This window comes from Myxine glutinosa, chromosome 2 (genome assembly GCF_964187855.1).
Source record: "Myxine glutinosa chromosome 2, kmMyxGlut1.1, whole genome shotgun sequence".
Classification (NCBI taxonomy): Eukaryota; Metazoa; Chordata; class Myxini; order Myxiniformes; family Myxinidae; genus Myxine; species Myxine glutinosa.
The window spans coordinates 130,274,286-130,299,175 of NC_136262.1; the positions used below are offsets into that span (position 1 = coordinate 130,274,286).

General features: G+C 46.4%; 1 protein-coding gene across 4 annotated transcripts in view; it reads left to right on the forward strand.

Moving 5' to 3' along the window:
* The window catches only part of LOC137421258 (mitochondrial calcium uniporter regulator 1), a 79,924-nt gene extending 55,405 nt beyond the window's left edge, over positions 1-24,519 (forward strand). For all 4 annotated transcript variants that reach the window (XM_068107136.2, XM_068107134.2, XM_078771661.1 and 1 more), the window contains 4 exons: positions 1,709-1,780; positions 9,261-9,314; positions 11,889-12,003; positions 23,741-24,519. In XM_068107136.2, the coding sequence (XP_067963237.1) occupies positions 1,709-1,780; positions 9,261-9,314; positions 11,889-12,003; positions 23,741-23,796 (297 nt within the window). In that variant the 3' untranslated portion in view covers positions 23,797-24,519. The remainder of the gene's footprint in view (positions 1-1,708; positions 1,781-9,260; positions 9,315-11,888; positions 12,004-23,740) is intronic.
* Positions 24,520-24,890: the final 371 nt, after the last annotated feature.

The following is a 24,890-nucleotide window of genomic DNA, read 5'->3' on the forward strand; positions in this document are numbered from 1 at the left end:
ATGAGAGGGCGAAAGCGTCGAGGAGGAGCTTTTTAATCGCATCGTATTTGTCAGCGGCTGGCGGGCGCTCGAGGAGGCTCAGGGCGCGGGCCGCGGTGGCTGAGCCGAGTGCTGCTACCACATGGTGGAAGCGGGTGTCGTCGGCCGTGATGCCTCGCAGGGCGAACAGGGAGTCCGCCTGGGCGAACCAAACCGCCGCGTGAGCCTCCCAGAAGGTAGGCAGTTTGAGGGCAACTGCCGTGTCCATGTCGGGTCACCAATGTAGGAGCTATGCTCCAACGTAAATCGAAAGAATGGACGCGACAAAAAGCTGGAATTCGTCCGAGTTTCTTTATTGTGTCAAATCGACTCGGGTACTCTGAAAAGCCCGTTTATCGGGCAGCAATATATATACACATTATCCCGGAGCGTTTGCCCGGGAAAGGCGAGAGGGGGCGTGCCCGGGCGTCCCGGACGAGGCCTGGCAAGTCGAGAGCGGGCATGCCCGGGCGTCCTGGGCGAGCCCGGCATGGTGATCGCTCCGCGTCCTCGGTCGGTGCAAGGCGATTGTGTATACCCAGCGGTAGCCGCTACAGTATCGTGCTTATCAAACCATTGGGCAACCACACGTGCTCCGTGGATGGGGGCACTGGGGAAGTCTCCTCTTGCAGCCATACAAGCCATAATTTTAGGCAACCAGGCCTGTTGGGATGTTATTTGCTTCATTAACACATGGGCCACACTTTTGTGGAAGCCATTGCTTGGTGTCCCTCATTTAATCAGGTGTTTCCATTTTTTTTGTCCACTATAATTGTTTGCCTGCCACTGTAAATACTTGCAGAATTTTAGGTTATTTCTCTGAAATAACCTCAGAGAGTGGGTCTGGTGTCCGGCTGTATGTCCGTTGACATTTGTCTAAAACATCTTGTCCTAAAACAAACTACCCGACCGATTATGGACCAGATTTGGTTCTTTGCATCAGGACAGCAAGGTCTCATGGGGTTGTACTCCCCATCTGGATGCACCCCCTATAAAGGGTGTAAAAGCGGGGGCTTGCCCCAAATACTGGTATTTCATTTAAAAATCTTCTTTTGAGAAACCACCAGACAGATCACAGATCCAGACCAAACTCGCCACGAGACATCGGGACCATGCCCTAACCTTAAGTTGTGCTCCTCATGGTTGGGTCGGGACGAGACTCCTCATGGTCAGTATCTTTAAAAGGGGGGCTTACCTCAAATTCAGGCAATTTATTTCAAAATCTTCTCAGAAACTGTGGGGTAATAGCCGTCAATCCCCCGAAGGTTGGCGTCTGTGAACAGGATATCTCGAAAGTTGTGGACGGATTCGGACGAAATTTGATGGACTGGTTGGTGTGTGACAAGATTTTGGTGAAGATCCGAATACAGATCCAGATACGATTATTTTTTATTTTTTCTTATTTTAAAGTGATTCTTCAGCATTGAGTGGTAGCACCAAAACACGATATACAGTATAGCATGATATTTAAAAAAGTTGTGGACGGATTATGACAAAACTAAGTGAATGAGCTGGCTTGGCAACAAGAACAAGCCGATTAGATTTTGGTTTCGGTGAGGATGAAGATCCGACCTATCAGTGGGCTACCAAACATAAACGTTCAGGTGGCGGTATGCACTCTATCGTAATTGAATTTGCTGATTACTTTTGGTTTGCAACTCATATTTCCTGCTTCTGATTTCTTGTACAGGATGAGATCACACGTGTTAGAACAGACACCAAGCTGGACATCAATCTTGAGAAAAGCAGAACCCAAGAGTTGGTACGTTTGTTCTTTACTAGGGCGTGCCCGTACTATATATATATCTAAAATTATATCCCCCCCCTCTATTTACATGAAATGGTTTGGTCCATTCGCAAAGCCAAAGCGAACGGCTTGCGAGTACGGTGACAATCCCCCCCCCCCTCTATTTACATGAAATGGTTTGGTCCAAAGCGAATGGCTTGCGAGTACGGTGACAATACCAAAAAATGATACAAAAGGTTTTTCAATGGATTCTGGTACCATTGGGCATGCTAAATAACATACTAAAAATCTAGTAACATCTGACTTCCGGAAAGGGGTCATTTTAAAGATGGCGTCCAAGATGGCCGCCGGGAGCTTAAAATGGCAATATCTCAATTATTATTCAACCTAGAAAGGTGGTTTTGGTGTCTAACCCTAGGTTTTAGGGCCCAAGGAATCCAATTGAATCAATAAAATTACCATCAGTTAATTATTTATTGACAAGTCCAAGATGGCATCCCAAGGTGACATCCTGGTCCACTAAAATGGCTCTGTCGAATAGTAGTCAACCTAGAGAGATATTTTCAGTGTGTATACCTAGGTTTAAGGCACCCAGGAAATCATCAAAATTACTTAAATAGCACAAAGTAATCAGGTAATCCAGTAAGCCAGGTTTACCAGCCCATTAGGCATTTGTTGTCTTATACAGTTAGTCGCTATTCATTGTCATCCTCCGACTCCTCTGGAAGAAACTTGTTATGTGGATTGTCACATTCTTCAAGTTGGCACGGTCCACAGGCAGTAGTACATGGTAGTCCATATCATCTACAAGAGCAGCGGAGTGTCTTGCAGGCAGTGGAGCAGTTACAATGAATGACCTTCAAGAGACTGTCTGGAGCAGCATTCATTCTTGACATAAGTGGGACAAACTGATTATCCTGCAGGCTCCACCCCTATTTCATGGCATCCATATCCTCTTCTTTTCCCATCCACACCATGATCTGGTAGTACGCTCTACGACAGTGAAGTTTGGTAGCAGATTCAGTTGGGGGCAGACGTTCGGGTGTTACAAAAGACGAAGCAGAGACAACCTTCTTGCTGAAGGTGTTATATCGCATTGTTGCAAGGGAATCTTTGCACTTACCACCAAAGAGGATAGCCATTACTCGGCATCCAAGGTCATCGATCACCTCTGTGGTCTGGTTTGGGATGGTGAATGTGTTGGCACAAGACCGAAGGACAGGGTCTCATTTTACAAGCTTCTGGAAAGCAGTCTTTTTGCCAACACCAAAAATCCGAGAAGTCGTGTCACAACCAGTCATGGCATGGATGAATATCAACTGAGAACACGTCATGTCCGAGGATTTCTTTTAGACGGTTGATGTCATACACTTTAAAACTGCCATCAGCTTTGGACTTGTCTGATCTGAAATAAAGGCTCTTACTGTCTCCCTGCGCATCGTAAAGGAGTAAGACAAGGAGATCAGTATCTTCTCCAATCAGTGTAGTGGTGTGTAGAAGAGATGCCTCCACTGCAGCCTTTACTATATCAATGTCAGCATCTCCAGGTGCATTGACCACAGTGCAATACCTTTCTCTCAGTTCATCGCTTATCATCCCGATCAGTCTCTGTTTATTGATATCTCTTGACAGCACCTCCTCCTTCTTGCCTGAGAACTTTGTCTCAGCAGTGAAGCTGACAATGGGATGAATATTGTGTCCTCTTCTCTGATGCGTGTTGTCTTTAATGCGGCCCTTCCTCATAGCCATCAAAGACAATGGTCGTAGCTGAACCATAATGCTGGATGGTGAAGTCAGCATACGACTGCGCTATTTCACCATAGCTTTCTCCACTCTTCCATGGTATTCTGTGAAGGAGTGAACCTCCAGCAAGGACATGGATCTCCGTTTCTGGTACAGAATCTAGGATGGCATCACTTGCATGATCACAGATCGCGTGAGCTAGTTGTGGCTTATCAGCCTTTCGGAAGACGTTTCTGGCTTCAAAGAGGGCAGGAGGGAAAGGACTGAGCTCATAACTCATAACCTCCTGCAATGATAGCTCTCCAGTTTATAGGATGACGATGAATAGCGACTAACTGTATAAGACAACAAATGCCCAATGGGCTGGTAAACCTGGCTTACTGGATTACCTGATTACTTTGTGCTTATTTAAGTAATTTCGATGATTTCCTGGGTGCCTTAAACCTAGGTATACACACTGAAAATATCTCTTTAGGTTGACTACTATTCGACAGCCATTTTAGTGGATCAGGATGTCACCTTGGGATGCCATCTTGGACTTGTCAATAAATAATTAACTGATGGTAATTTTATTGATTCAATTGGATTCCTTGGGCACTAAAATCTAGGGTTAGACACCAAAACCACCTTTCTAGGTTGAATAATAATTGAGATATGGCCATTTTAAGCTCCCGGCGGCCATCTTGGACGCCATCTTGAAAATGACCCCTTTCCGGAAGTCAGATGTTACTAGATTTTTAGTATGTTATTTATTAGCATGCCCAATGGTACCAGAATCCATTGAAAAACCTTTTGTATCATTTTTTGGGGGGTTCAACCATATATTGACCCCTCTAGGTGGATTTAAATCAAACTTGTATATTTTTAGGACAGTGAACGAGGGCATCTACCCGTTGTTGCGAGCAGGGACTATGCGGAGGCATATTGGTGACAGTCGCATTGCTCCATTTTATTTTTATTATTATCATTTTTTGTATACAAGATCGAGGCTCGTGTAAGAGCTAATATTAAACACAAAAAACATAAACTGACATCATAAAGGGAGCAGGAGACAATATGGGGAGAGAGAGGGAAGCACACAAGAACATCAGCAGAGAACAGGGACATCGGGAGATCTGTGGAAGGGAGAGGGCTTTGGGGGAGTGGAGGTGGGGTGAGAGGTACAAACAAATGGACACTGCTAGTACTTATTCCAGGAAAGAAGTCGGTATTTGAAAAAATTGGATCTAGGGTGAATTAATGGGGGTAGAAAAAGATCAACGTTTTGGATGGGGGAAGATAAGGAGCATGCTCACGCGTCTTGAAGCAAATCTAGAAGAGAGATTGTGGTGAACAGCTGTTTTAAAGACCTGGAGGGAGGAGTGGGATTGAAGAGAGTGAGGGAGTGTGTTCCAGAGGTGGGAGAAAAGAGGAATGAAGGAGTGAAGGTGAGCAGAGAGTCTTGATTTTGCCAGTTTCACCAGAAGAGGGTTGCTGGCAGATCTTGTGCGACCTGAAGGAATATTTGGGGGACAGAGCACAGACAGGGCTGGGGGGGCTAGGCCGGATAGGAGTCGGTAGAAGACAGAAAGACCACCAACTTGTCTGCGGTGAGCGAGTGAAGCTTCATCAGAGTCAGCTTCATCGTGGAAGATTCCAATGATTCTGAAAGCTTTGGTTTCTACAGCGTGAAGCTGAGGTAGGTGTGAGGCAGGAGCACCATCCCAGAGGGGAGAGCAGTACTCCATCAAGCTGTGGATGAAAGGTTTGTATGTGGTGAGTAGCTCAGGTGTGCCAAGGAACGACTTCGCACGACGGAGGATGCCCAGTCGGCGACTGGCTTTGGAGGCCAGCTTGGAAATGTGGTTTTCCCAGGAAAGATCATGGCAGACAGTGAGACCCAAAAGCTTGAGTGACAGAACCTCTTGGAGAGGATTGTTGAGAAAGTAGATGGGAGGGTTGTCGAGACAGTCTTTTCGGAGAGACATAGTGAGAGTGTGAGATTTGTCAGGATTGAAATACATGTTCCACTTATTTGTCCAGTCTGTGATTTTTTCCAGGTCTGCAGAGAGGGAAGAGGCTGTTGCCTGCTGATCTGAGGGATGAGGTATGGAGCGGCAGAGAGTGGAGTCATCAGCAAAGAGAGAGAGAGGATTTTTCAGAGAGTTGGAGAGATCATTGATGAAGACCAGAAAAAGCACAGGGCCCAGAACACTGCCTTGAGGAATTCCACCCTGAACAGGAAGGGGAGATAAGGGAAATCTATTCAGGGCCACACGTTGACTGCGACCGGTGAGGAAGTCTGCAAGCCATGCGTGGAGCTTTCCATGGATACAATAAGAGGAGAGTTTGGTGAGCAGGGCGGGGTGCCAGACTGTATCGAAGGCACATGATATGTCAAGGGAGACAGCTGTGATTTCCTGTTTGGCATTGAGGACCTCCATCCATTGTTGAGATGGCAGAAGCAGCATGTCCAGAGTAGAATAACCTGGTTTGAATACAAATTGATGATCAGAGATCAAGCCATTGGAGAATAGGAAGGATTTGATATCCAAAGCAATGATGGATTCCATGACTTTGCTGATAATTGGGAGCAGGCTGATTGGTCTGTAGTTTTTTGCACCTTTTTTGTGTAATGTGGTGATGGTGGCTGATTTCCAAGCTGATGGAAGATGACCTTGAGCAAAAGAGAGGGTGAAGGGAACAGAGAGAGGGTGAGATGGAGCGGCAGAACAGGATTTTCGGACCCGTGGGCTCATGCCGTCTGGTCCAGTTGCAGAATCAGAGTCTAGGTTTGACAGAAACTTCTACACCTTGTCAGGAGAGAAGGACACAGAGTCCAGGAGCACCTGGGTATGACTAGGTAAGGTGGGTACAGATAGAGATGGGTTTGGGACACAAGATTTTGAGGCAGACACAGAGTTGAGGAAATCATCTTTTAAACATGTGGAGTCAGCTGTGTAGCTGTTTGAGGTAAGGGAGGGGATGGAGGGGGAACATACAGATTTGACAAGATGCCACCAGGATTTGGAAGAGGGAGACAGGTTTGAGAGTTCAGTCTTGAGAGTGGAGAGATATTGTTTCTTGGCTCCCCTGAGGGTGGACACACACTGGTTCCGAGCTTTGTGAAAGGAACGGAGATTGCCTTCCGTTGGATATTTATCCTTCCATGAGGCAAAGGCAAGTTGTTTCAGGGCAACTCCCTCACCACAATATTCAGTGTACCATGGACAGAAGGAAGGGTATGACAACTGAAGACGAGATGGGATAAATCTGTGCATGAGAGAGAAATTTACTTTGGAAGAATTCCCAGGATGAGTTGGTGTCAGACGCAGTGGAGATGGGAGACAATTCCAGATGATTGATGGCTGCTTGAAGACCATGCGAGTCGGCCTGAGTGAAATGCCAGACTCGTCGACGCCGAGGGGGCTCCCTGAGAATGGCCAGAGAGATGTCCACTTTAACAAGCACATGATCAGATGAACTGATTCGAGCAGAAGAAGAACAGCAGACATTTGCAGGGAAGTTTGTCATAACCAAGTCCAGAAGAGAAGATATACCATTGACTGAGATCCGGGTCGGGAAATTGACAGATTGTGTCAGTCCCAATGAGTCGCAGAAGTTCTTTGCTGAGGTGCCATGGCTGGTGAGAGAGGTACCCACACCCAGCCAGCTGGCATGATGACAGTTGAAGTCGCCACATATGAGGAAGAAAAATTTGGGATGAGTGGATAGAAGTTGGTCCATGTTGTCAGACAGCGAGATGTAAATGGAGTCATCACTGTTTGTCTCACACAGCCAATCAATGCGTTTTATTTTTGTTTTTTTTTGTACACAGAGTCGAGGCTTGTGAAAGAGCTAACATTTATCAAACAAACAAACAAATCAAACAAACAAGCAAACAAAGTATATAAAAAGGGGAGCGGTCGACAAGATGGGGAGAGAAGGGGAGGAAGCACACAAACACAACATTTGAGAGCAGGGACATCGGGAGATGTGTGGGAGGGAGAGGGCCTGGGGGGAGGCAGGATAGGTATAAAACGCAAGGACACCAAGGACTTCCAGGAAAGAAGTCGGCACCTCAAAAAAGTGGATTTGGGGTGAAATTAGCGGGGGTAGAAAAGATAAAGGTTTTGGATTGGGGAGGATAAGAGATGGTGGTGAACAGCCGTTTTAAAGACCTGGAGGGAGGATTGGGATTGAAGGGAGTGTGGGAGTTTGTTCCAGAGGCGGGAGAAAAGAGGAATGAAGGAGTGAAGGTGAGCAGAGAGTCTTGATTTTGGCAGTTTAACCATAAGAGGGTTGCTGGCAGATCTTGTGCGACCTGTAGGAATATTTGGGGGACAGAGCCCAGAGAAAGCTGGGGGAGCAAGGCCGGAGAGGAGTCAGTAGAAGACGGAAAGACCACCAACCTGCCTGCGGTGAGTAAGTGAAAGGCCCTCGGAGTTAAATTCATCGCGGGAGATTCCAATGATTCTGAACGCTTTGGTTTCAACAGCGTGAAGACGAGCTAGGTGTGAGGCAGGAGCACCAGCCCAGAGGGGAGAGCAGTACCCCATTGAGCTGTGGATGAAAGCCTTGTATGTGGTGAGGAGCTCAGGTGTGCCAAGGAAGGACTTCGCACGACAGAGGATGCCCAGTCGGCGACTGGCTTTGGAGGCCAGCTTGGAAATGTGGTTTTCCCAGGAAAGATCATGGCAGATAGTGAGACCCAAAAGCTTGAGTGACAGAACTTCTTGGAGAGGATTATTCAGAAAGTAGATGGGAGGGTTGTCCAGTCGGTCTTTTCGGAGAGACAAAGTAAGAGTGTGAGATTTGTCAGGATTGAAAGACATGTTCCACTTGTTTGCCCAGTCTGTGATTTTGTCCAGGTCTGCAGAGAGTGAGGAGGCTGCAGACTGCCGATCTGAGGGATGAGGAATGGATAGGATTGTTTAATTATAAGTCAAAAGCTGTCAACACGTAGCAAAACACGCAATGTGTGGACTGCACAACATCCTGTCAGACTGGTCTGATCTCCAAGGGTTTTTATTTATTTAATTATTTGTTTTTGGTGTACAGAGTCAAGGCTTGTGAAGAGCTCGAACATGGAACGGATGAGGACACAACAGAACAGAAGTAACAATAGGGAGAGGTGGGAAAGAGGACAAAGTAGAGGGAGACTTGAACAAATAATGGGTATGTGTAAGAATGAGGGGAATGGGAGGATGCATGGGGTGAGTAACATGGATACAGAAGCCAACTCTCAGGAAGGAAAAACTTGAATTTTGAAAGGTGGGATAGGATGTGGGAGCGGGGGTTAATGGTGGTCGTAAATTATTATTAATTTTTAATTAATGGTTGTACTCTAATTTTATTTTTAATTCTAATAACTGGGAAACATGGTGTATTGCTGTAACTTGCCAGGAGCCAATCACAGCTCACCTGGCCTCGCACAGCCAATCAACAGTCTCACGACTTGTCGCGAAGCCATGCGAAGCAGAGATCATGGCTTGCTTTGAGTATTTATCGATGTGAATAAAGAAAATGTTTTAATCCAAATCAATTGTTTTTTGAACCTGCATTGTCCAATGTGGTACTGTCTCCAACTTTGTGTGACCAGTGGTTTTTGAGGTGATACAACAATGACGAGACATTGTATCTTTTCATATGGATATGAAGCCCTCGACTAATTTTTACCAAAGGTTTTAAGAAATGAAGTTTATTTTGATTCCCTTGAACAAGGAACACTAACCTGAAATTGATGGACTGCTAACCCTCCTCTACCCTCCAGTTTTCCTTTCAAGAAAAGCGTACCCTTGAAACGAGGACGGACATTGTTGAAATGGTAAATATTTTCATCTTCACTCAACCTGATTTTGCTAGTTTGTCATCTTTTGCTATTTATTGTCACAAGGAGTGCTGAAAATTGTTTATTTGGCTTTCTGATGAACAACAACAACATGCATTTTAAGGCCATTTTCCCTGCTAGAGCGGGGGTTAGCCTTGCGGTCCCCATGACAATCTTCTCCATTTTGCCCTATTTTCTGCATCTCTCCTTGTTAACCCCCTTGCCCGCATTTCTTCTTCCACCATCTTTAGCCAAGTTTTTCTCGGTCTTCCCCGTCCTCTACTTCCTTCTACATTCATTTCCATCACTCTTCTCAACCAGTCACTTTCATCCTTCCTCAACACATGACCAAACCATCTCAACCTGTTTCTATTCCCATCATATTTCACAATTCATAATTTGTCTTCCTCATCATCATCCCTGGTGTTGGCTTAGCGGTTAGGGTGCCAGCTTGGGATCCGAGGATCCTGGGTTCGAATCCCGGTCGATAGCTGAATTAACGCCAGGGGAGTTGACTCAGCCTGTCATCCTTCCGAGGTCGGCAAATTGAGTACCAGCTTGCTGGGATGAATGATCCCGGTGTGCACCCCGGTTTAGAATAGGTACACCGTATCCCTGCGCATCGTAAGAGCGTGACCAAGGGTTGGCGTCAGGAAGGGCATCCGGCCATAAAAACATTGCCTCAAACAGGGAACCATGATTGTCATGGGGCCCGCAAGGCTAACCCCCGCTCTAGCGGGGAAAATGGCCTTAAAACGATCATTCATTCATTCATTCATTCTCTCAACGATACTCCACACATCCACCGAACCATTCGCATTTTCACCATTTCCATCATTTTCTGATGAACGGCGTTACAAAAAGTCTGCTTTATGAAACAGCCGCAGTTCTTTCGCTTTGTATTCACTTCCTGAATCTCTCGTCAATACCTGAGAAATTAACCCCCAATGCAACACAGGTTAATATTTGTTAGTCTCGTATTAACTGCAGAACATTTAATTATCTACTTGGTGAGGTGTTTTCAAATGAGCTTGAATTTCACTATTGAAATGATGAAATAGATCTGGGGTTAAGCAGACAGCACAGTGCCAAGCTGCTAGAGCCACAGCTAATACAGTAATAAACAAACAAAAAATAATTCGTAAATAAATAATATATGTATATTGCCCTAGTTGGGGCTTGTTAGGACAGCACATTGCCGTTTCATCCACTGTGTGACTTTGAAGCCATTCGGCTTATATACTGGATGATGATGATGATGCACCACTAACTGTGATTGGTGAGGCCAGATTGTATTTGGAATCCACAGGCCCCAACAAGGACGAAACTGGTCGACAGCTTCACTTTTCGTCTGCGTGGTGACAGCTTTTGACTTTTATTATTGTACTGCTCAAGGCCCTTCTGGTTTTGCAGCCACGACTTCGTTGTGGTGACATCACGGCATTGGTCCAAGTTCGGAGCACTTGAATAATTCCATATATATGTTGACGAGGTAGCACGGCAGATATTGAGTCCCATCACAGGGCTTGCTCGCAGTTATGTACGGACGGCCGTACACCTCAGATCTCGCTTGTGCCGACTGAAGTACCCGGGCTCGGTCGAAGGCCGTCTTGAAGTCCAGCATGTCGTTTTTCGAGGAGGCGCTGGCGGATTGCTCGAGCCTGTAGCGCCGCTATGAAAGCATCACATACTAGGTCATCAGTGCCATCCACAGCAGCACGGTCTATGACTGTGCAGTCCCGACCGAGCTGTCGCAAGATTTGCGTGTATTGCTCCAAAGACTCCAATGGTTCTTGCCGGTGCGTCGCGAGAAGGTGCCGGGCATAAATGGTGCTCTGAGATTTGACATAAAGAACCGTCAAGGTATCCAAAGCGTTCTCATAGGTCGTGCAGTGTGAGACGTATTCGTAGACAGAATGCGTCACGTTGCAAGAAAGTACGTTCAATTTCTGTGCGTCGTTGATTTCCGGAACCAATCCCAGGTGGACACCAAGTGAATGGAGCCAGTGGGTCCACTGACTGGATGCATCGCTGGCGTTAGGATCATCTCCAAATCGCTCCAGCTTGATGAGCTTATCCATTGTTTCAGCGCGTCACAGAATCGATTTCAATAAATTGTAATGGAATTTATCCAAGACCTCGTTTGCAGAAGTGAGGATTTATTGAAATCGATTCACACAAGTCTTAGGCACACAAGCAATTAACGTGTTAGCTATTGAATCGTATAAAGTTAAAGTATAAAGTTTACTCAAGCATAGTATAAAGACCAAGCCATCGATCTGGTCTTACCAATATGAATGTAGCGCAGACCAGAACATGATGCGTTCAGAACACGTAATTCTCTCTTCACACATAAAGAGCGCTCGACTATATATCCAGCATGCATTAGATCACCGCACCCCAGAATCCCCCTCTTCTTCTTCTTCTTCAGTTTCCCTACATAACTTTTCACCCAAAAATTTTATTTTTATTTGGTTATTATTTTTCTTCCTTAATTCGGCCTGTTTGTAGAATTTGCCACCTGCTATGAATTCCTTGCACATTTAATTGTTCTTGCTTTTTTTTTTCCAGCATGCTCAAGAGGAACGTGCAATTACAAATACAAACAACAGGATAGAAACAGAAATTGCCGGGCTGAAAACGTTAATGGAATCTCACAAACTCGACGTTATCAAGTATCTTGCTGGTGAGTGCCCGTGGGTACACTTCCCTTACCTAATTGGTGTTTCCATCTGTTTTTCTTTCCCACATTTCAATCATTTACGTAACAAATATATCCTGAAATTCACAAGTTCCTGCAAGAACCGAACTTCGAAAAACGCTTTATTTTACAAATTACTGTTCGGTTTGCAATATATTGATGCTAATATAAAAGTCCAGCAAAAATGACGGGTTGGAACAGTTGCCAGTGCAGCCTTGTAAGCGTGCTAAAGTCCGAGGCCTGGGCCTAGTGTCAGGTGTGCTTATATCTTCTTTATTTATTACACATCATACGGACATAAATGAACACTTGTTTCATTATGCGTGCATTGCACATCACATTCAGCGAATTTCACCTCCCTGCGTCTTTTATTTATTATTAAAAAACAGCTGTACACCGCCCTTGAGGCTAGGTTTGCAAGCCACCGTCTACAATTCCAATACATTCAACCCATCATAGTCATATATTGATTCCATCACTTTTGAAAGACTATATTGCTAATTCTCTTATTATCTGTGGCCATCCTCGAAGAAGTACAGCATCCTGAGTTCCTGGTTCTCAACTTTGCACATTTGGGGTAGACTAAATGCCCAAGCTGGCTTCTAAATCCATGCAATTACTGGGCAGACTTTGCTGGGCCAGGTCCTTCCTTTGTACCCCTCAACTTGTTTCATCATCTTTGCTGTTTGTAAGCACGATAGATCAATACTTTTGGCCATAGGAGAAACACTGGAACCATGGTGGAATTGTAAACTCTGGGCATGAATATGAATGATCGTTTTAAGGCCATTTTCCCCGCTAGAGCAGGGGTTAACATTGCGGGCCCCATGACAATCATGGTTCCCTGTTTGAGGCAATGTTTTTATGGCCGGATGCCCTTCTTGATGACGCCAACCCTTGATCACGCTCTTCGATGCGCAGGGTTACCTATTCTAAACCGGGGTACACACCGGGATCATTCATCCCAGCAAGCTGGTACTCAATTTGCCGACCTCGGAAGGATGACAGGCTGAGTCAACTCCCCTGGCATTAATTCAGCGATCGACCGGGATTCGAACCCAGGATCCTAGGATCCAAAGCCGGCACCCTAACCGCTAAGCCAACACCAGGATAAACACCAGGCATGAACCAGGCATCTTCGACATAATTCAACAATCGACCAATGTGAAGAACCTTCTCCTTTCTCACCACAGATGCTGTTTGATTTTTGTTATTACGTTATCCTCAATCATTATGAACTTGCACTGCTGCTTCATCTGTTATCCCACTTGTTGAGTCTGAGAGAGAGATAGATGTGTTCATCCATTAACCCACTGTATTTCAGCATCCTTTCATCCAAGGGATTCATTCACATTTTCTCTTTCTCTACATTTTCTTCCAGCAGTGAATTTTCCTTCCTTTTTCTTGTGCCATGGTCATAATTTGACTTTTTATCTTTGTCATTTATTTCTGACATAACGTATTGTTACGGTCCGTGGATTAGATGTTATTTTTACCGAGCGGAGGTAACCGCGGCCGAACAGTTGTTCCCCGACTAAACCCGATTCACCCAAACGTTGGCCGTATCGCGCCACAGATACTCAATGTGGAAAAGACTAAGACGACGAATGTGAAGAAAAGGAATAAGAAGACGAGAAAAGGGTTGAAAATACTACTAAATTTATTTACTATTTACAGGCTCAAAATAACCAAGGAGAAGGAAAGATAATAAAATAATATACAGAAGCTTTTAGAGACACAGGGAAAATACTAGCTTATACAGACTTAGTTACTACCCAGGACAGCACGAACAAAACAAACTCACGTACGCAAATGGGGAACTTGCAGGCAGGAATGGCTGGAAAGGATGAGCAGGTGGGATCACAGGGCACAGCGAGCAGGTCCACTCCGGGCGGGAAGCGGGGAGCCGGCAGCTCCTTGTAATCCGCTTTACAGCGCACGCCGGCAGGGTCACTCGCTGCCCCGTCAGGGCTTCACGCGGCTGGTTGAAACGGGGCTGGACTCATCTGCCGTATCTCTTTGCAACTCGTTCGTAAAAGTTCCTCTGCTTTCTCTTGGACCCTTTCTTTTTTCGTGTACCTCTCCACGCAGCTCAGCTCGTATTCCCTTCCTCTCACTTCTCTCCAGCGCGGGACTGACACGCCCCTTTTTGGTTTCGGTACCGCCCTCCCCCCCCGTGCTCTGTTTCGTGACCTTGTATGGTCATCCCACGGGCTTGTCTCCTTATTTGGGCATCGCGCCGACGGCACGCCCCTCGTGGCGAGCCACGGGCTTGTTTCCTTATTTGGGCATGGGGCTGCACAGCCCCGCCCTTCGTGGCGCGCCCTGGGCTTGCCTCTCCCTGGCGACCCGGCCCCTCCTGTTCAAACAGAGCACGGAGCACATATTCACTATAGCAGCGAATTGAGAGGGCGTGCACCCCACGCTTGTGAACTGCTTTACCCACAGATGGAGAGTTTGGCTGGGAAATGAAATTATTGAAGGGGAGCTATTCTTAATTGATTCGGTGCAATGGAGTATTATTCTAATGGAAGACAAGGCCTTACTCTAAAACACATAATAAGATATAAGCTACTGAACAAGGGTTTTATCGGGTCCTGCAATGTGGTGTTTCATGGAATAACTACCGGGACGCCCTTTTTACCTTTACACAACTCTTGAGGCAGGAGGGGCCATATTCAACAATGTTCATCACCATTTCCAATACAATACACACAATCCAAAAAAATGCAATCCTCATATCCGCAACACTGCACCCTCCTCCTCTTAGGCACGTCCCGGGCCTACAACTTTTATTTAGTGTGACACGTAGGTGTTGTTCCCCCTACTTTTAACCTGACCCTGAGTGCGACAGTTTTAAAACATAAATAAATATGTCCCGCTGCTCCATTGCACCCTGCCTAACAGACTCATGCCCACAGCTAACCGAATTGCGGAATGGTCTTCAAACTACACACTGACGGTGGGGAGCATTATTTACAGTTGACACTACTTTTATTTACAAGACTAACCCAGGACCTGTGATTGTTCTTTCTGGGGGGGAGACAGTCTGCTCTGCATCAATGCACCATGAAAGCACCCAAAAACATACCAACACACCCTCAAGCACCAATCGGTGCAGTCACCATAGTTCATCAATAAAAATAAATCAACAACCCCTAACCCTGCAGGTGGTCTCTTGCTCTTCGGCTCCCTCTGCTGGCTATCTACTTTCTTCCAGATGTTGTCATTTTCTTTGCTGGCGGCCTATTTGTATTCCAATAAAATGCACCCAACGTGTCCCTTTTATTTATTTATGGCCCACCAGGCCGACTACTGTGGTTCACCTGTGGGGCATCGGTGCCCTGTGGCCAAGGTCCGCCAGCAAGATTTCGGGCCCTCATGGCCGGTTCCAGCAGAAGGGCCACGCCCCAACCCATGGGGTCCATAAGTGGTGCTCGGCCACAGACATGTGGTCCATAATGTGGTGCATCGATGCAGACAGCTGGTTCTGGGAGTTCCGGGCGCACAATGGCGGACTCACGCACGCTCCCCTCGGCGCCCAATGGCGTCATGTGGGAGACAAAAGGGGGACAAGACAGATGAGCGAGGGGTAAGGTCACAAGGGTACACATCAAGAAGGCAATGCAAGGCGAAATGCGTACGGAGAGCGAAGTGAGAAAGCTCGTCCCTACCGTACGTCACCCCCCCTGTCACCTACACTACCCTTGCCCTTACCCCATATTTACAAAATCTACACATTTACAAATTCGTCACTACTGTCACGTCTTCCCCATATTTCCCCTATACCAAATTCGTCACCACAATCCCTCTACTTCAGAATTTGCTATCACCAATTCATCATTAATCCTCATAAGGAGGGAGAGATGGAACATCAAGCACAATGTCACACCCACGTCATGATGCGTCTCACATTCCAAACATTTTGCACATAAAAAATAATCAAAACAACCTGGCATGGTGTGGAGTACCTGTCATCTCAGGTGAGTGGATGCAGATGGTGCGAGGAGATCTCAATCCTAACTATCCTCTAAATGACTTTAACACACGTTACACTACCCGGGGTCTTTCCCTGCCAATCCATTGGCCAACTTACACTATGGGTTCTAAAAACCAATTCCCATTGACCAAACTGTGGTGCTTCTCAATTTGGGGTCTCACTCCCCCGATTCATCTCCCGGTGCCCTTGCACAATTTCTGGGCTGGGTCGTGTAGCTCTCCCAGCAGGTCTACCCACCTGCACACCTCCACCACTGCAGTTTCCACCCGAGCTTACCTAGCTCCTCACCCTAACCTATCTAATTGGGGAAGGCCCCTCCTGGCTCTGTCACCCCTCGGTGCCCTCTGGCACTGGGCTACCCGGGTCCGTCCTCCGGATCCTCGGGCCCCATCCACAACAACTACTACCGGCTCCCAGAGCCCACCTGCGGCCTCACCTGGCCGACATCCTCACAGTGGTGGAGTGCCCAAACCAACTACACACACTAACAGGCTACACGCCCAGCCATTTCCACAACACTAATGCACCCATCCAAATACCATTCTCTCACCCGCACCACAGATCCCAATATCCAACCACAATTTACCTGTACCCTCTACCTAACACTTACACTACCCGCCTCGGGTATTCGTGATGGGGGTCCACTCTTCCCCCATTCACACCTTCGCACCATCCACTCCACTCCATAGTTTCCATCATACTCACTCCACGACCATCCATTCCAATACTCCATATACTCCACACTACCATTTATTCCATACACCTGTTCCTCATACCTGTTGTTGCACACCTGTGCACTCACACCTGGTGCCACCTGCACCCTCCTCTTCCTGGACAATTTGGTCAACACAACTCATCTCACCATCACCATCACTCAAACACTGCTCCATTCACCTGTTCAGTTGCACACCTGTGCAATACGGTGGAGCTTAAATATTTCTTTTAAACTACATTTTTATTTTTGAAAGTCTTACCCCCTTAATCTGTTCCATATAATATAGAAACACTGTATACAAAAGTTTGAGCACTAAATGATTATGTTTAGGGGTAGCTCAAGGGCCGCAAAGATTATGGAAATTATAAAAATTCAACGAATTACGAGTATATCAGACTATATCTTAATTTATTTTAAACAACACACTTGAACACAGTATTTATTTTTGAACACGTTAATAGTGAATTCTTTGTTCAGTTTCTGACAGAGTTCATAGTATCAGTCTGACAATGTCCAGCAAACCCCAAATTTATTATTTTCATGGCATCCCGGACTGTGTATGTTTTCTGCTATCAGGGTACATTCTGCGATGGTCCTCGACAACTTGCAGCAGGAATTGCAGCTGATTTTCATCGCGGGTTATCAACCCACTGTACTCCTGAATGAGTGCCACTCCACGTTCAGCGTAGTCATTGACAACTTTTAGAGAGTTGACTGTTTCTGCAGCCTGCTTGTAGTCGTCTCTGTCATCCCACAAGTCCGGATCAACCGCGAGAAATCCATCTGGAAGTTCCATCATTCGCAGAAGTTTAATTGACCTTGCTGTGACGAAATCTTCCAAGTTCTTGTCCTTGAATGAATCAAGAGCAACAGTGATTCGCTTGGAATGATCCTGATCTTGGTCTTCTTCATTCTTCATGGCACTCACCATCAGTCTCTTGGTTGCCGAACTGACCCGACTGTCGAAGAAAGCCAAGGTAACAAGTTCCTGTGACAAGTACCACACGTGATTGGAAAACTTGCGTGATGTTGACTTTGAGATGGCTGGATGGATTGATGAGTATTCAAGCAGTGACTTCAGCAGCAGCAGGTCACTGTAAGGAGCACCTGATGCTTGAGGTGCAGAGATCCAGGCTGTCAGGTAGACACGTACTGTGAATACACACACATCACGTAATCCTCTCTTTTCTACAGGAGTCAGTTTGAATTGAGCCTTGAACATCCAGATCTTGAGACAGTATATTACTTTGGACATCCAGCGGGCGTGGTGCATTGCTCCGGGTGACATGAATCGCACTCCTCTGGCAGGAGCAGCACCGAGAAAGACAATCACAAGTTCCAAGAATTCTTTATAATCATCTCTCGGCTGACTCTGTTGAAGATGCTTGTTGGCATAATCGATAGTGCCTTGCTTTATGTCTTCCACTAGACTTGCCACGTCATCAGCTGCAATCCCTGGTTCATACTTGGCCGTGTCTATGAATCCCCAGTATTCCTGGAAGCGTTTGAAGAGTGGAACCTCGGGAGAAGATTTGGCTCCCAATCCCATACACACTTGGAACACTGCACCAATTATCAATTCCATAATGTGATGCCTGCAAGCTAGTGACAAGAGCTCCTTCTCAAGCTTCTGCTCTAGGAGGACACAGGCACCAGCGATCCGACCAGTGTTTGAGCTGGTCGTGTCAAAACACATAGCTCGGATGCTGTCGGCTACGCCCCAGTCTTCAATGGCTCCAAAGACAGCAGCAGCCTGAGCCTCGGCTGTTCCAGATGGAAGCTTGGCAACTGTGAGTAGCTGAGAAACTCCTTTCCCTGAAACCAATACTGGCAGGCGATTAACCTTCTCTTTTCCAATTAGATCAAGGATCAGTTTGCCGTCCCAGTGAACAACAAGGGGAACGTTACCCTGAAACTCCGCCTTTATATTTGCAGATCTCTGGACTCGGTGTTGTACTCTTTGTCGGCGAATTGAGTCTCTGTTTAGAGCAAGTTCATCAATGTTCTGTCCCAAGCTTTTGGCAGTTTCTGCTATAACAAAAACGGCTTTGCGGTCTGACACTTTTGTGCGAGCTAGAGCGTCTGCGAGTTCTTCAGTAACGACAGTTTTTCGCCCCCTCTTTCTTTTTCCTGTCTGAAATGTGATGCCTCCAGCAGCTCCCTCACTTGCATTGTCCCCAGTTTCCATCTTTTCACTATCTTCTGCTGAGCTGTTTTCAGATTCAGAACCAGATGAAATCAGTTCAGCTGTAGAAGCTGCTAACTGTTTCATTTGCTCCATTCGCTGTCGCCTGGCAAGCATTTCCTCCTCTCTTTTGGACGCCGTTTTCTCCTTCGCAGCAAGCTTTACATCTACTCCAACCAGCGACCCCCTTCTTCCCTTTTCTCGCTGGGCTAACAAGAAATCCTTGTCTTCTTGTAATACTGACGTATTGGTCAGAGCATCAGCGTGAGCGACATCAAAAAGGTCTTCAAGCCTGGAAACAAAAGCCGACTCTCTCGCGAGTTGAGGTGGTGACGTTCGCGCTTTGTTCTTTTTCAGAAGACGCCATTCTTCAAATGTCTGCTCAAGCTTGGTTTGGCAGTTTTGATGAGCTCTCATCGGGATTCTAGCTTTCTTCCAAAAGTTAGCTATTTCCGTGATGGTAACATCCGACGATTGTCTTACGGTCTCCTTCAGATCGAGATGGTGATGTAGGAAGAATCCAAGAGCCATACGCAATGATGGCAACTTGCTGCCACTTAATTCAGTCACAGAGTCGCCAAGGAGATACAACTTGGTTTGAGATCTTGTTGCTTTTTCCACAGATGACATTTTCAATCATATGAATCTGAAAGAAATAGAACATAGCATTAAGAAATTAAGAATCAAGAAAATTCAAACAGTTCTATTAATAACTGAGCAGTGAGCACAATGCCTCAAGCAATTACACAAACATACTGCTGCAACAGTGTTGCAGCTGTTGCTTAGTCAGCATAGTCAGTCCATTGAGTCCAAACAGTAAACAAGTCTGAACATGTCTGGAATATAAATTCTTGGAAAATATGCATTATCATGGGATCTGTGATAATATCAGCAAATCTGTTATCTGTTATCTGTTATCAGATAATATCTGTTATCAGCAAAACAATGGGATTCGGATGATTGGTTGGATAATAGATATGAACCAGTTGAACCACAATGATTATGCTTCTATAATCTGTGATAATATTATTCCATGTTTATACACCCATTGTGTCTGTGATTCTCTGCAAAGCCTGTGATAACTTCGTTTTTATTTTCAAATAGTGTTCTGTGATACACCTATGTACAGTTTACTTTTAGATACTATGGTGATAAGCGTTCCCAGGTCAGCGCTACATCTCATTTTAGCATTTATTGTCTAGCAGACTCTAGCTCAACGAACATTTTACTCTTTTATTATACCCGCCGTGGTTCGGATCCCCGCTGGTCCTCGCGGCACGCGAAGCTGCCCGACGCGCACCGAGGGCCCGATTCGGCTAAATGTCGTTCTAACCACTAACCCGGTTACCGTCGATGCCTCACCTGCATGCTTACACACATACGCTACCCCTTTCACCCTCACCGAGCTCGGTGTTCCAACGCCGCCCGTACACCCCGCATACTTCGTCATTGCATTCGTTCTTTCGCTCACAGACTTGGTCACACACCTGACCACCGAACACCTTGGGACACACTTGTCGTTCGCACACCTCACCAACACACCTCTTTGCGCCCCCTTCTCGGTCACCTCCTCTGTGACAACCACAGGTGTGCTCTCACTCGCACACCCAACCACGTGCCTCACGACCAATTCCAGTGTGCATTCCCACACACGCTCTACCATTCCAGGTGTGCATCCTTCCATTCCAGGTGTACATCCTCTCTCACCTGTCACAACCAACTCACGCTCCGTGTCACTCTTACTACTCTCACCTCCACTCTCGGTCGCGCACTCACCCTTACTCTCGCCAGCGCACTCTTTCCTCATGCACCCGTCCGTTACACACCTTTCTCGCACACTCTCTTGCGCACACTCTCCCGTTACTTCCTCCGTAACACTCACCACCGGCGTACATTCTCTCGTTACATCCTCTGTAACACTCCTCACTACGCGCTTCCATGTGCTCCCTCGCACACGCGCTACGACCGACTCACTCTCGACAGCACACTCACTCCTCGGCGCGCACTTTTTCCTCACACACCCCGTGTCACACTCCGTACACCCCGACGTGCATTCTCGCTCGCACTCGGTATCACACTCGCACTTCGTAACACGCTCACCCCTTGACGCACAATTTTTCCACACGCGTGCCATTTCCACTCACACGGGACCCTTCACCAACGCCCGGATGCTTCCTCGATCCCAAGCGCGCGAAAATTCTTTTGTCGCCAAACATCCTCTTACAAAATCTCCCCGCACAATATACAGCACGACTCACCTGGGGGATCCTTTTCTCCACGCGCACCTGTAAACTTCCATTCGGGTTAAGCACAGCATCGTGATGTGAGCAGGGACTTTGCACATTTTCCATTTCTCCCTGCAATTCCCGGGCTACCTCCGTCATCTCTTCAATTTTAATTCCCAGCACTGCTTTGTCTTTGTTCCCCTCGACGACCGCTGGCTTTAATAAAACACCCTCTACCTCATCGGTCGCCGGCTTTTCCAAACCCCGTGGCGCGATTCTACCCCTGTCATTGTACCCGCGCTTTCCTCCGCTTCGCTCAACCAGCGCTTCTCGACCCGCGTTACCTCCTCGTGCACCCTTGGAACCCTCTCGCCCAACCTGCGGTCTCTGTCCCTCTGCTCCCTTTCCTCCCTTTCCTCCCTATCGGCCCTCATTCCGTTTATTATTCTGTTTCCCATTTCTTCTATAAGGGCCCCCATTTGCGCCGCAAAGAGGTCCAATTTCCCCAGCGCTGCGGTCTCGACTGCCGCAGCGCCACCATTTTGTGCCTCTTCAACCACGTGCGCGAGAGCGCCATTTTGTGCACCTGATACCCCCTCAACCACATTGCCAATGTTCTCCTCATTGCTCCCCTCCATTTGATCCTGGGTTACTCCTAACCCCTCTTCTAGCTCACCCACCTGCATCCGATCGCCTTGACCAGCCATGGCGCGATTTCAAAATTCGGGTTTTGCTTTAAAACAACACAAATTTCCAGCAGCTCCAAATTTTGACCAAATTTTTTCCTAGATGTTTTAAAAATTTGGTTCGGGCCTCGTATCTCACGCCCAGACACCAATTTGTTATGGTCCGCGGATTAGATGTTATTTTTACCGAGCGGAGGTAACCGCGGCCGAACAGTTGTTCCCCGACTAAACCCGATTCACCCAAACGTTGGCCGTATCGCGCCACAGATACTCAATGTGGAAAAGACTAAGACGACGAATGTGAAGAAAAGGAATATGAAGACGAGAAAAGGGTTGAAAATACTACTAAATTTATTTACTATTTACAGGCTCAAAATAACCAAGGAGAAGGAAAGATAATAAAATAATATACAGAAGCTTTTAGAGACACAGGGAAAATACTAGCTTATACAGACTTAGTTACTACCCAGGACAGCACGAACAAAACAAACTCACGTACGCAAATGGGGAACTTGCAGGCAGGAATGGCTGGAAAGGATGAGCAGGTGGGATCACAGGGCACAGCGAGCAGGTCCACTCCGGGCGGGAAGCGGGGAGCCGGCAGCTCCTTGTAATCCGCTTTACAGCGCACGCCGGCAGGGTCACTCGCTGCCCCGTCAGGGCTTCACGCGGCTGGTTGAAACGGGGCTGGACTCATCTGCCGTATCTCTTTGCAACTCGTTCGTAAAAGTTCCTCTGCTTTCTCTTGGACCCTTTCTTTTTTCGTGTACCTCTCCACGCAGCTCAGCTCGTATTCCCTTCTCACTTCTCTCCAGCGCGGGACTGACACGCCCCTTTTTGGTTTCGGTACCGCCCTCCCCCCCCATGCTCTGTTTCGTGACCTTGTATGGTCATCCCACGGGCTTGTCTCCTTATTTGGGCATCGCGCCGACGGCACGCCCCTCGTGGCGAGCCACGGGCTTGTTTCCTTATTTGGGCATGGGGCTGCACAGCCCCGCCCTTCGTGGCGCGCCCTGGGCTTGCCTCTCCCTGGCGACCCCGCCCCTCCTGTTCAAACAGAGCACGGAGCACATATTCACTATAGCAGCGAATTGAGAGGGCGTGCACCCCACGCTTGTGAACTGCTTTACCCACAGATGGAGAGTTTGGCTGGGAAATGGAATTATTGAAGGGGAGCTATTCTTAATTGATTCGGTGCAATGGAGTATTATTCTAATGGAAGACAAGGCCTTACTCTAAAACACATAATAAGATATAAGCTACTGAACAAGGGTTTTATCGGGTCCTGCAATGTGGTGTTTCATGGAATAACTACCGGGACGCCCTTTTTACCTTTACACAACTCTGGAGGCAGGAGGGGCCATATTCAACAATGTTCATCACCATTTCCAATACAATACACACAATCAAAAAAAATGCAATCCTCGTATCCGCAACAGTATTTTCTTATTAATTTGTGAACACACAATTTGATGTCAACAAGGAGCTAATATTGTAGATTCCCCACCTTTTGGTTGGTATGAGGAATAGATATATGTAATTCCGAAAGTTAAATCTTGAACATTTTTTTGAAATATCACATACACAAACCAAGTTACCGAGAAGGTTGCCATGGCAACATGATTCGGCCAATCACAGCCATGTCCTAAGGAGGTTGCGATAATGTAATGAGGAATATTTATTTGCAATATGAAAGCGAAATTGTTTTTGAAATATCATGCACACAAAAGTACATGGACAGGTAATCGGACGGAGCTCATTTTAATGTCTCCTGTCTCTGGCCCTGGTGGAGGGGCGGCTGACAAATATAACATATTGACTATTTTTGGCTGATGTCAAATATCATGTCCAAGATACCTGAAGGATTCGATTGTCAAGTTTATTTTGGTTGTTGTCTTTTTTTTATTGTAGGTTCGGTTTTCACTTGTCTTGGGATTGCACTCGGATTTTATCGACTCTGGTCATAGCCCTGGGTAGTGGAATTTTCTATTATTCCTGCTGCATACCTCCACTGCTTGTTACTCCAGCAACAAGTCTTCCGATTTGTGGTGGACAAGGACGTGCTGCAAATGCAAATGGTGATCCACAACCTACATCTTACACTTCAGAGACTGCAGAATCTAAATATTTTGTCGAAAATAGTTTTTATTTTAAAACATTGTATGTCTGCACTGTCAATGTGCATCCCATTAATTTATAATTGCACAATAACAAATTGGTGGAATTCGTTTATCAATTTTGGAATAATATATGATGAAGATTTCATTTCCCTTATAATAATTGATGGATTGATTATCACATGAATGATACTTATGTGTCTCAAAGACAAAAGTGTGCTTTGTGATCCGGCAGCTATAGGGGTGAACCATGCACTCGTGGTCCCACGATGTTTGTGTTTTTCCTTGCTCGACTTGAGAGCTACAGACGACAATGATAATAAAACTGAGGGATTCCCACTTCACAGCTTTGAACATTTTTAGAATTGTATTTATTTTTGCAAATGAAATGTCTCTGGACAGACAAATAATATTTACCTGATAATTATGAGTGTCGTTCATGTGTTTTGGGAAATTAGCTATCTACTGATCACAGGGTTTTGAACCTTGAAAGTCAAGATCATGATCATGGAGCGAGGTCGGTCATTAAAATATATTGGGGAGAATTTAAAAATAAAGATTACTAATCACTTACCTTTTATTCATTGTCTTTCATGTTCATCCTGGATTTCTAAAAAAAAAAAAAAAAAAATTGTCCGATAGGTTATTGATATTGCTACAAACTCTCACAAATTTTGACAAGGTCACATAATGAGATTTATTAACTACTAGCAGGAGTACCCGGCATTGCTGGGGGGGCGGAGGAGGTGAGTGGGGGGGAGTGGAAGGGGGAGGGGAGGGAGGAAAGATAAGGGGAGAGGAAGGGGAAAGACATACTACATATACATATTTTGGGGGTGGGGGGAGTGGATTTTACATGCCCCTCCATTTTGGGGGAGTGGGGGGGGGGGGGGGGAGAAGGGGAAGGGAAGGAGGAAAAATTTTCCCGTGCAAAGAGTGCTTCA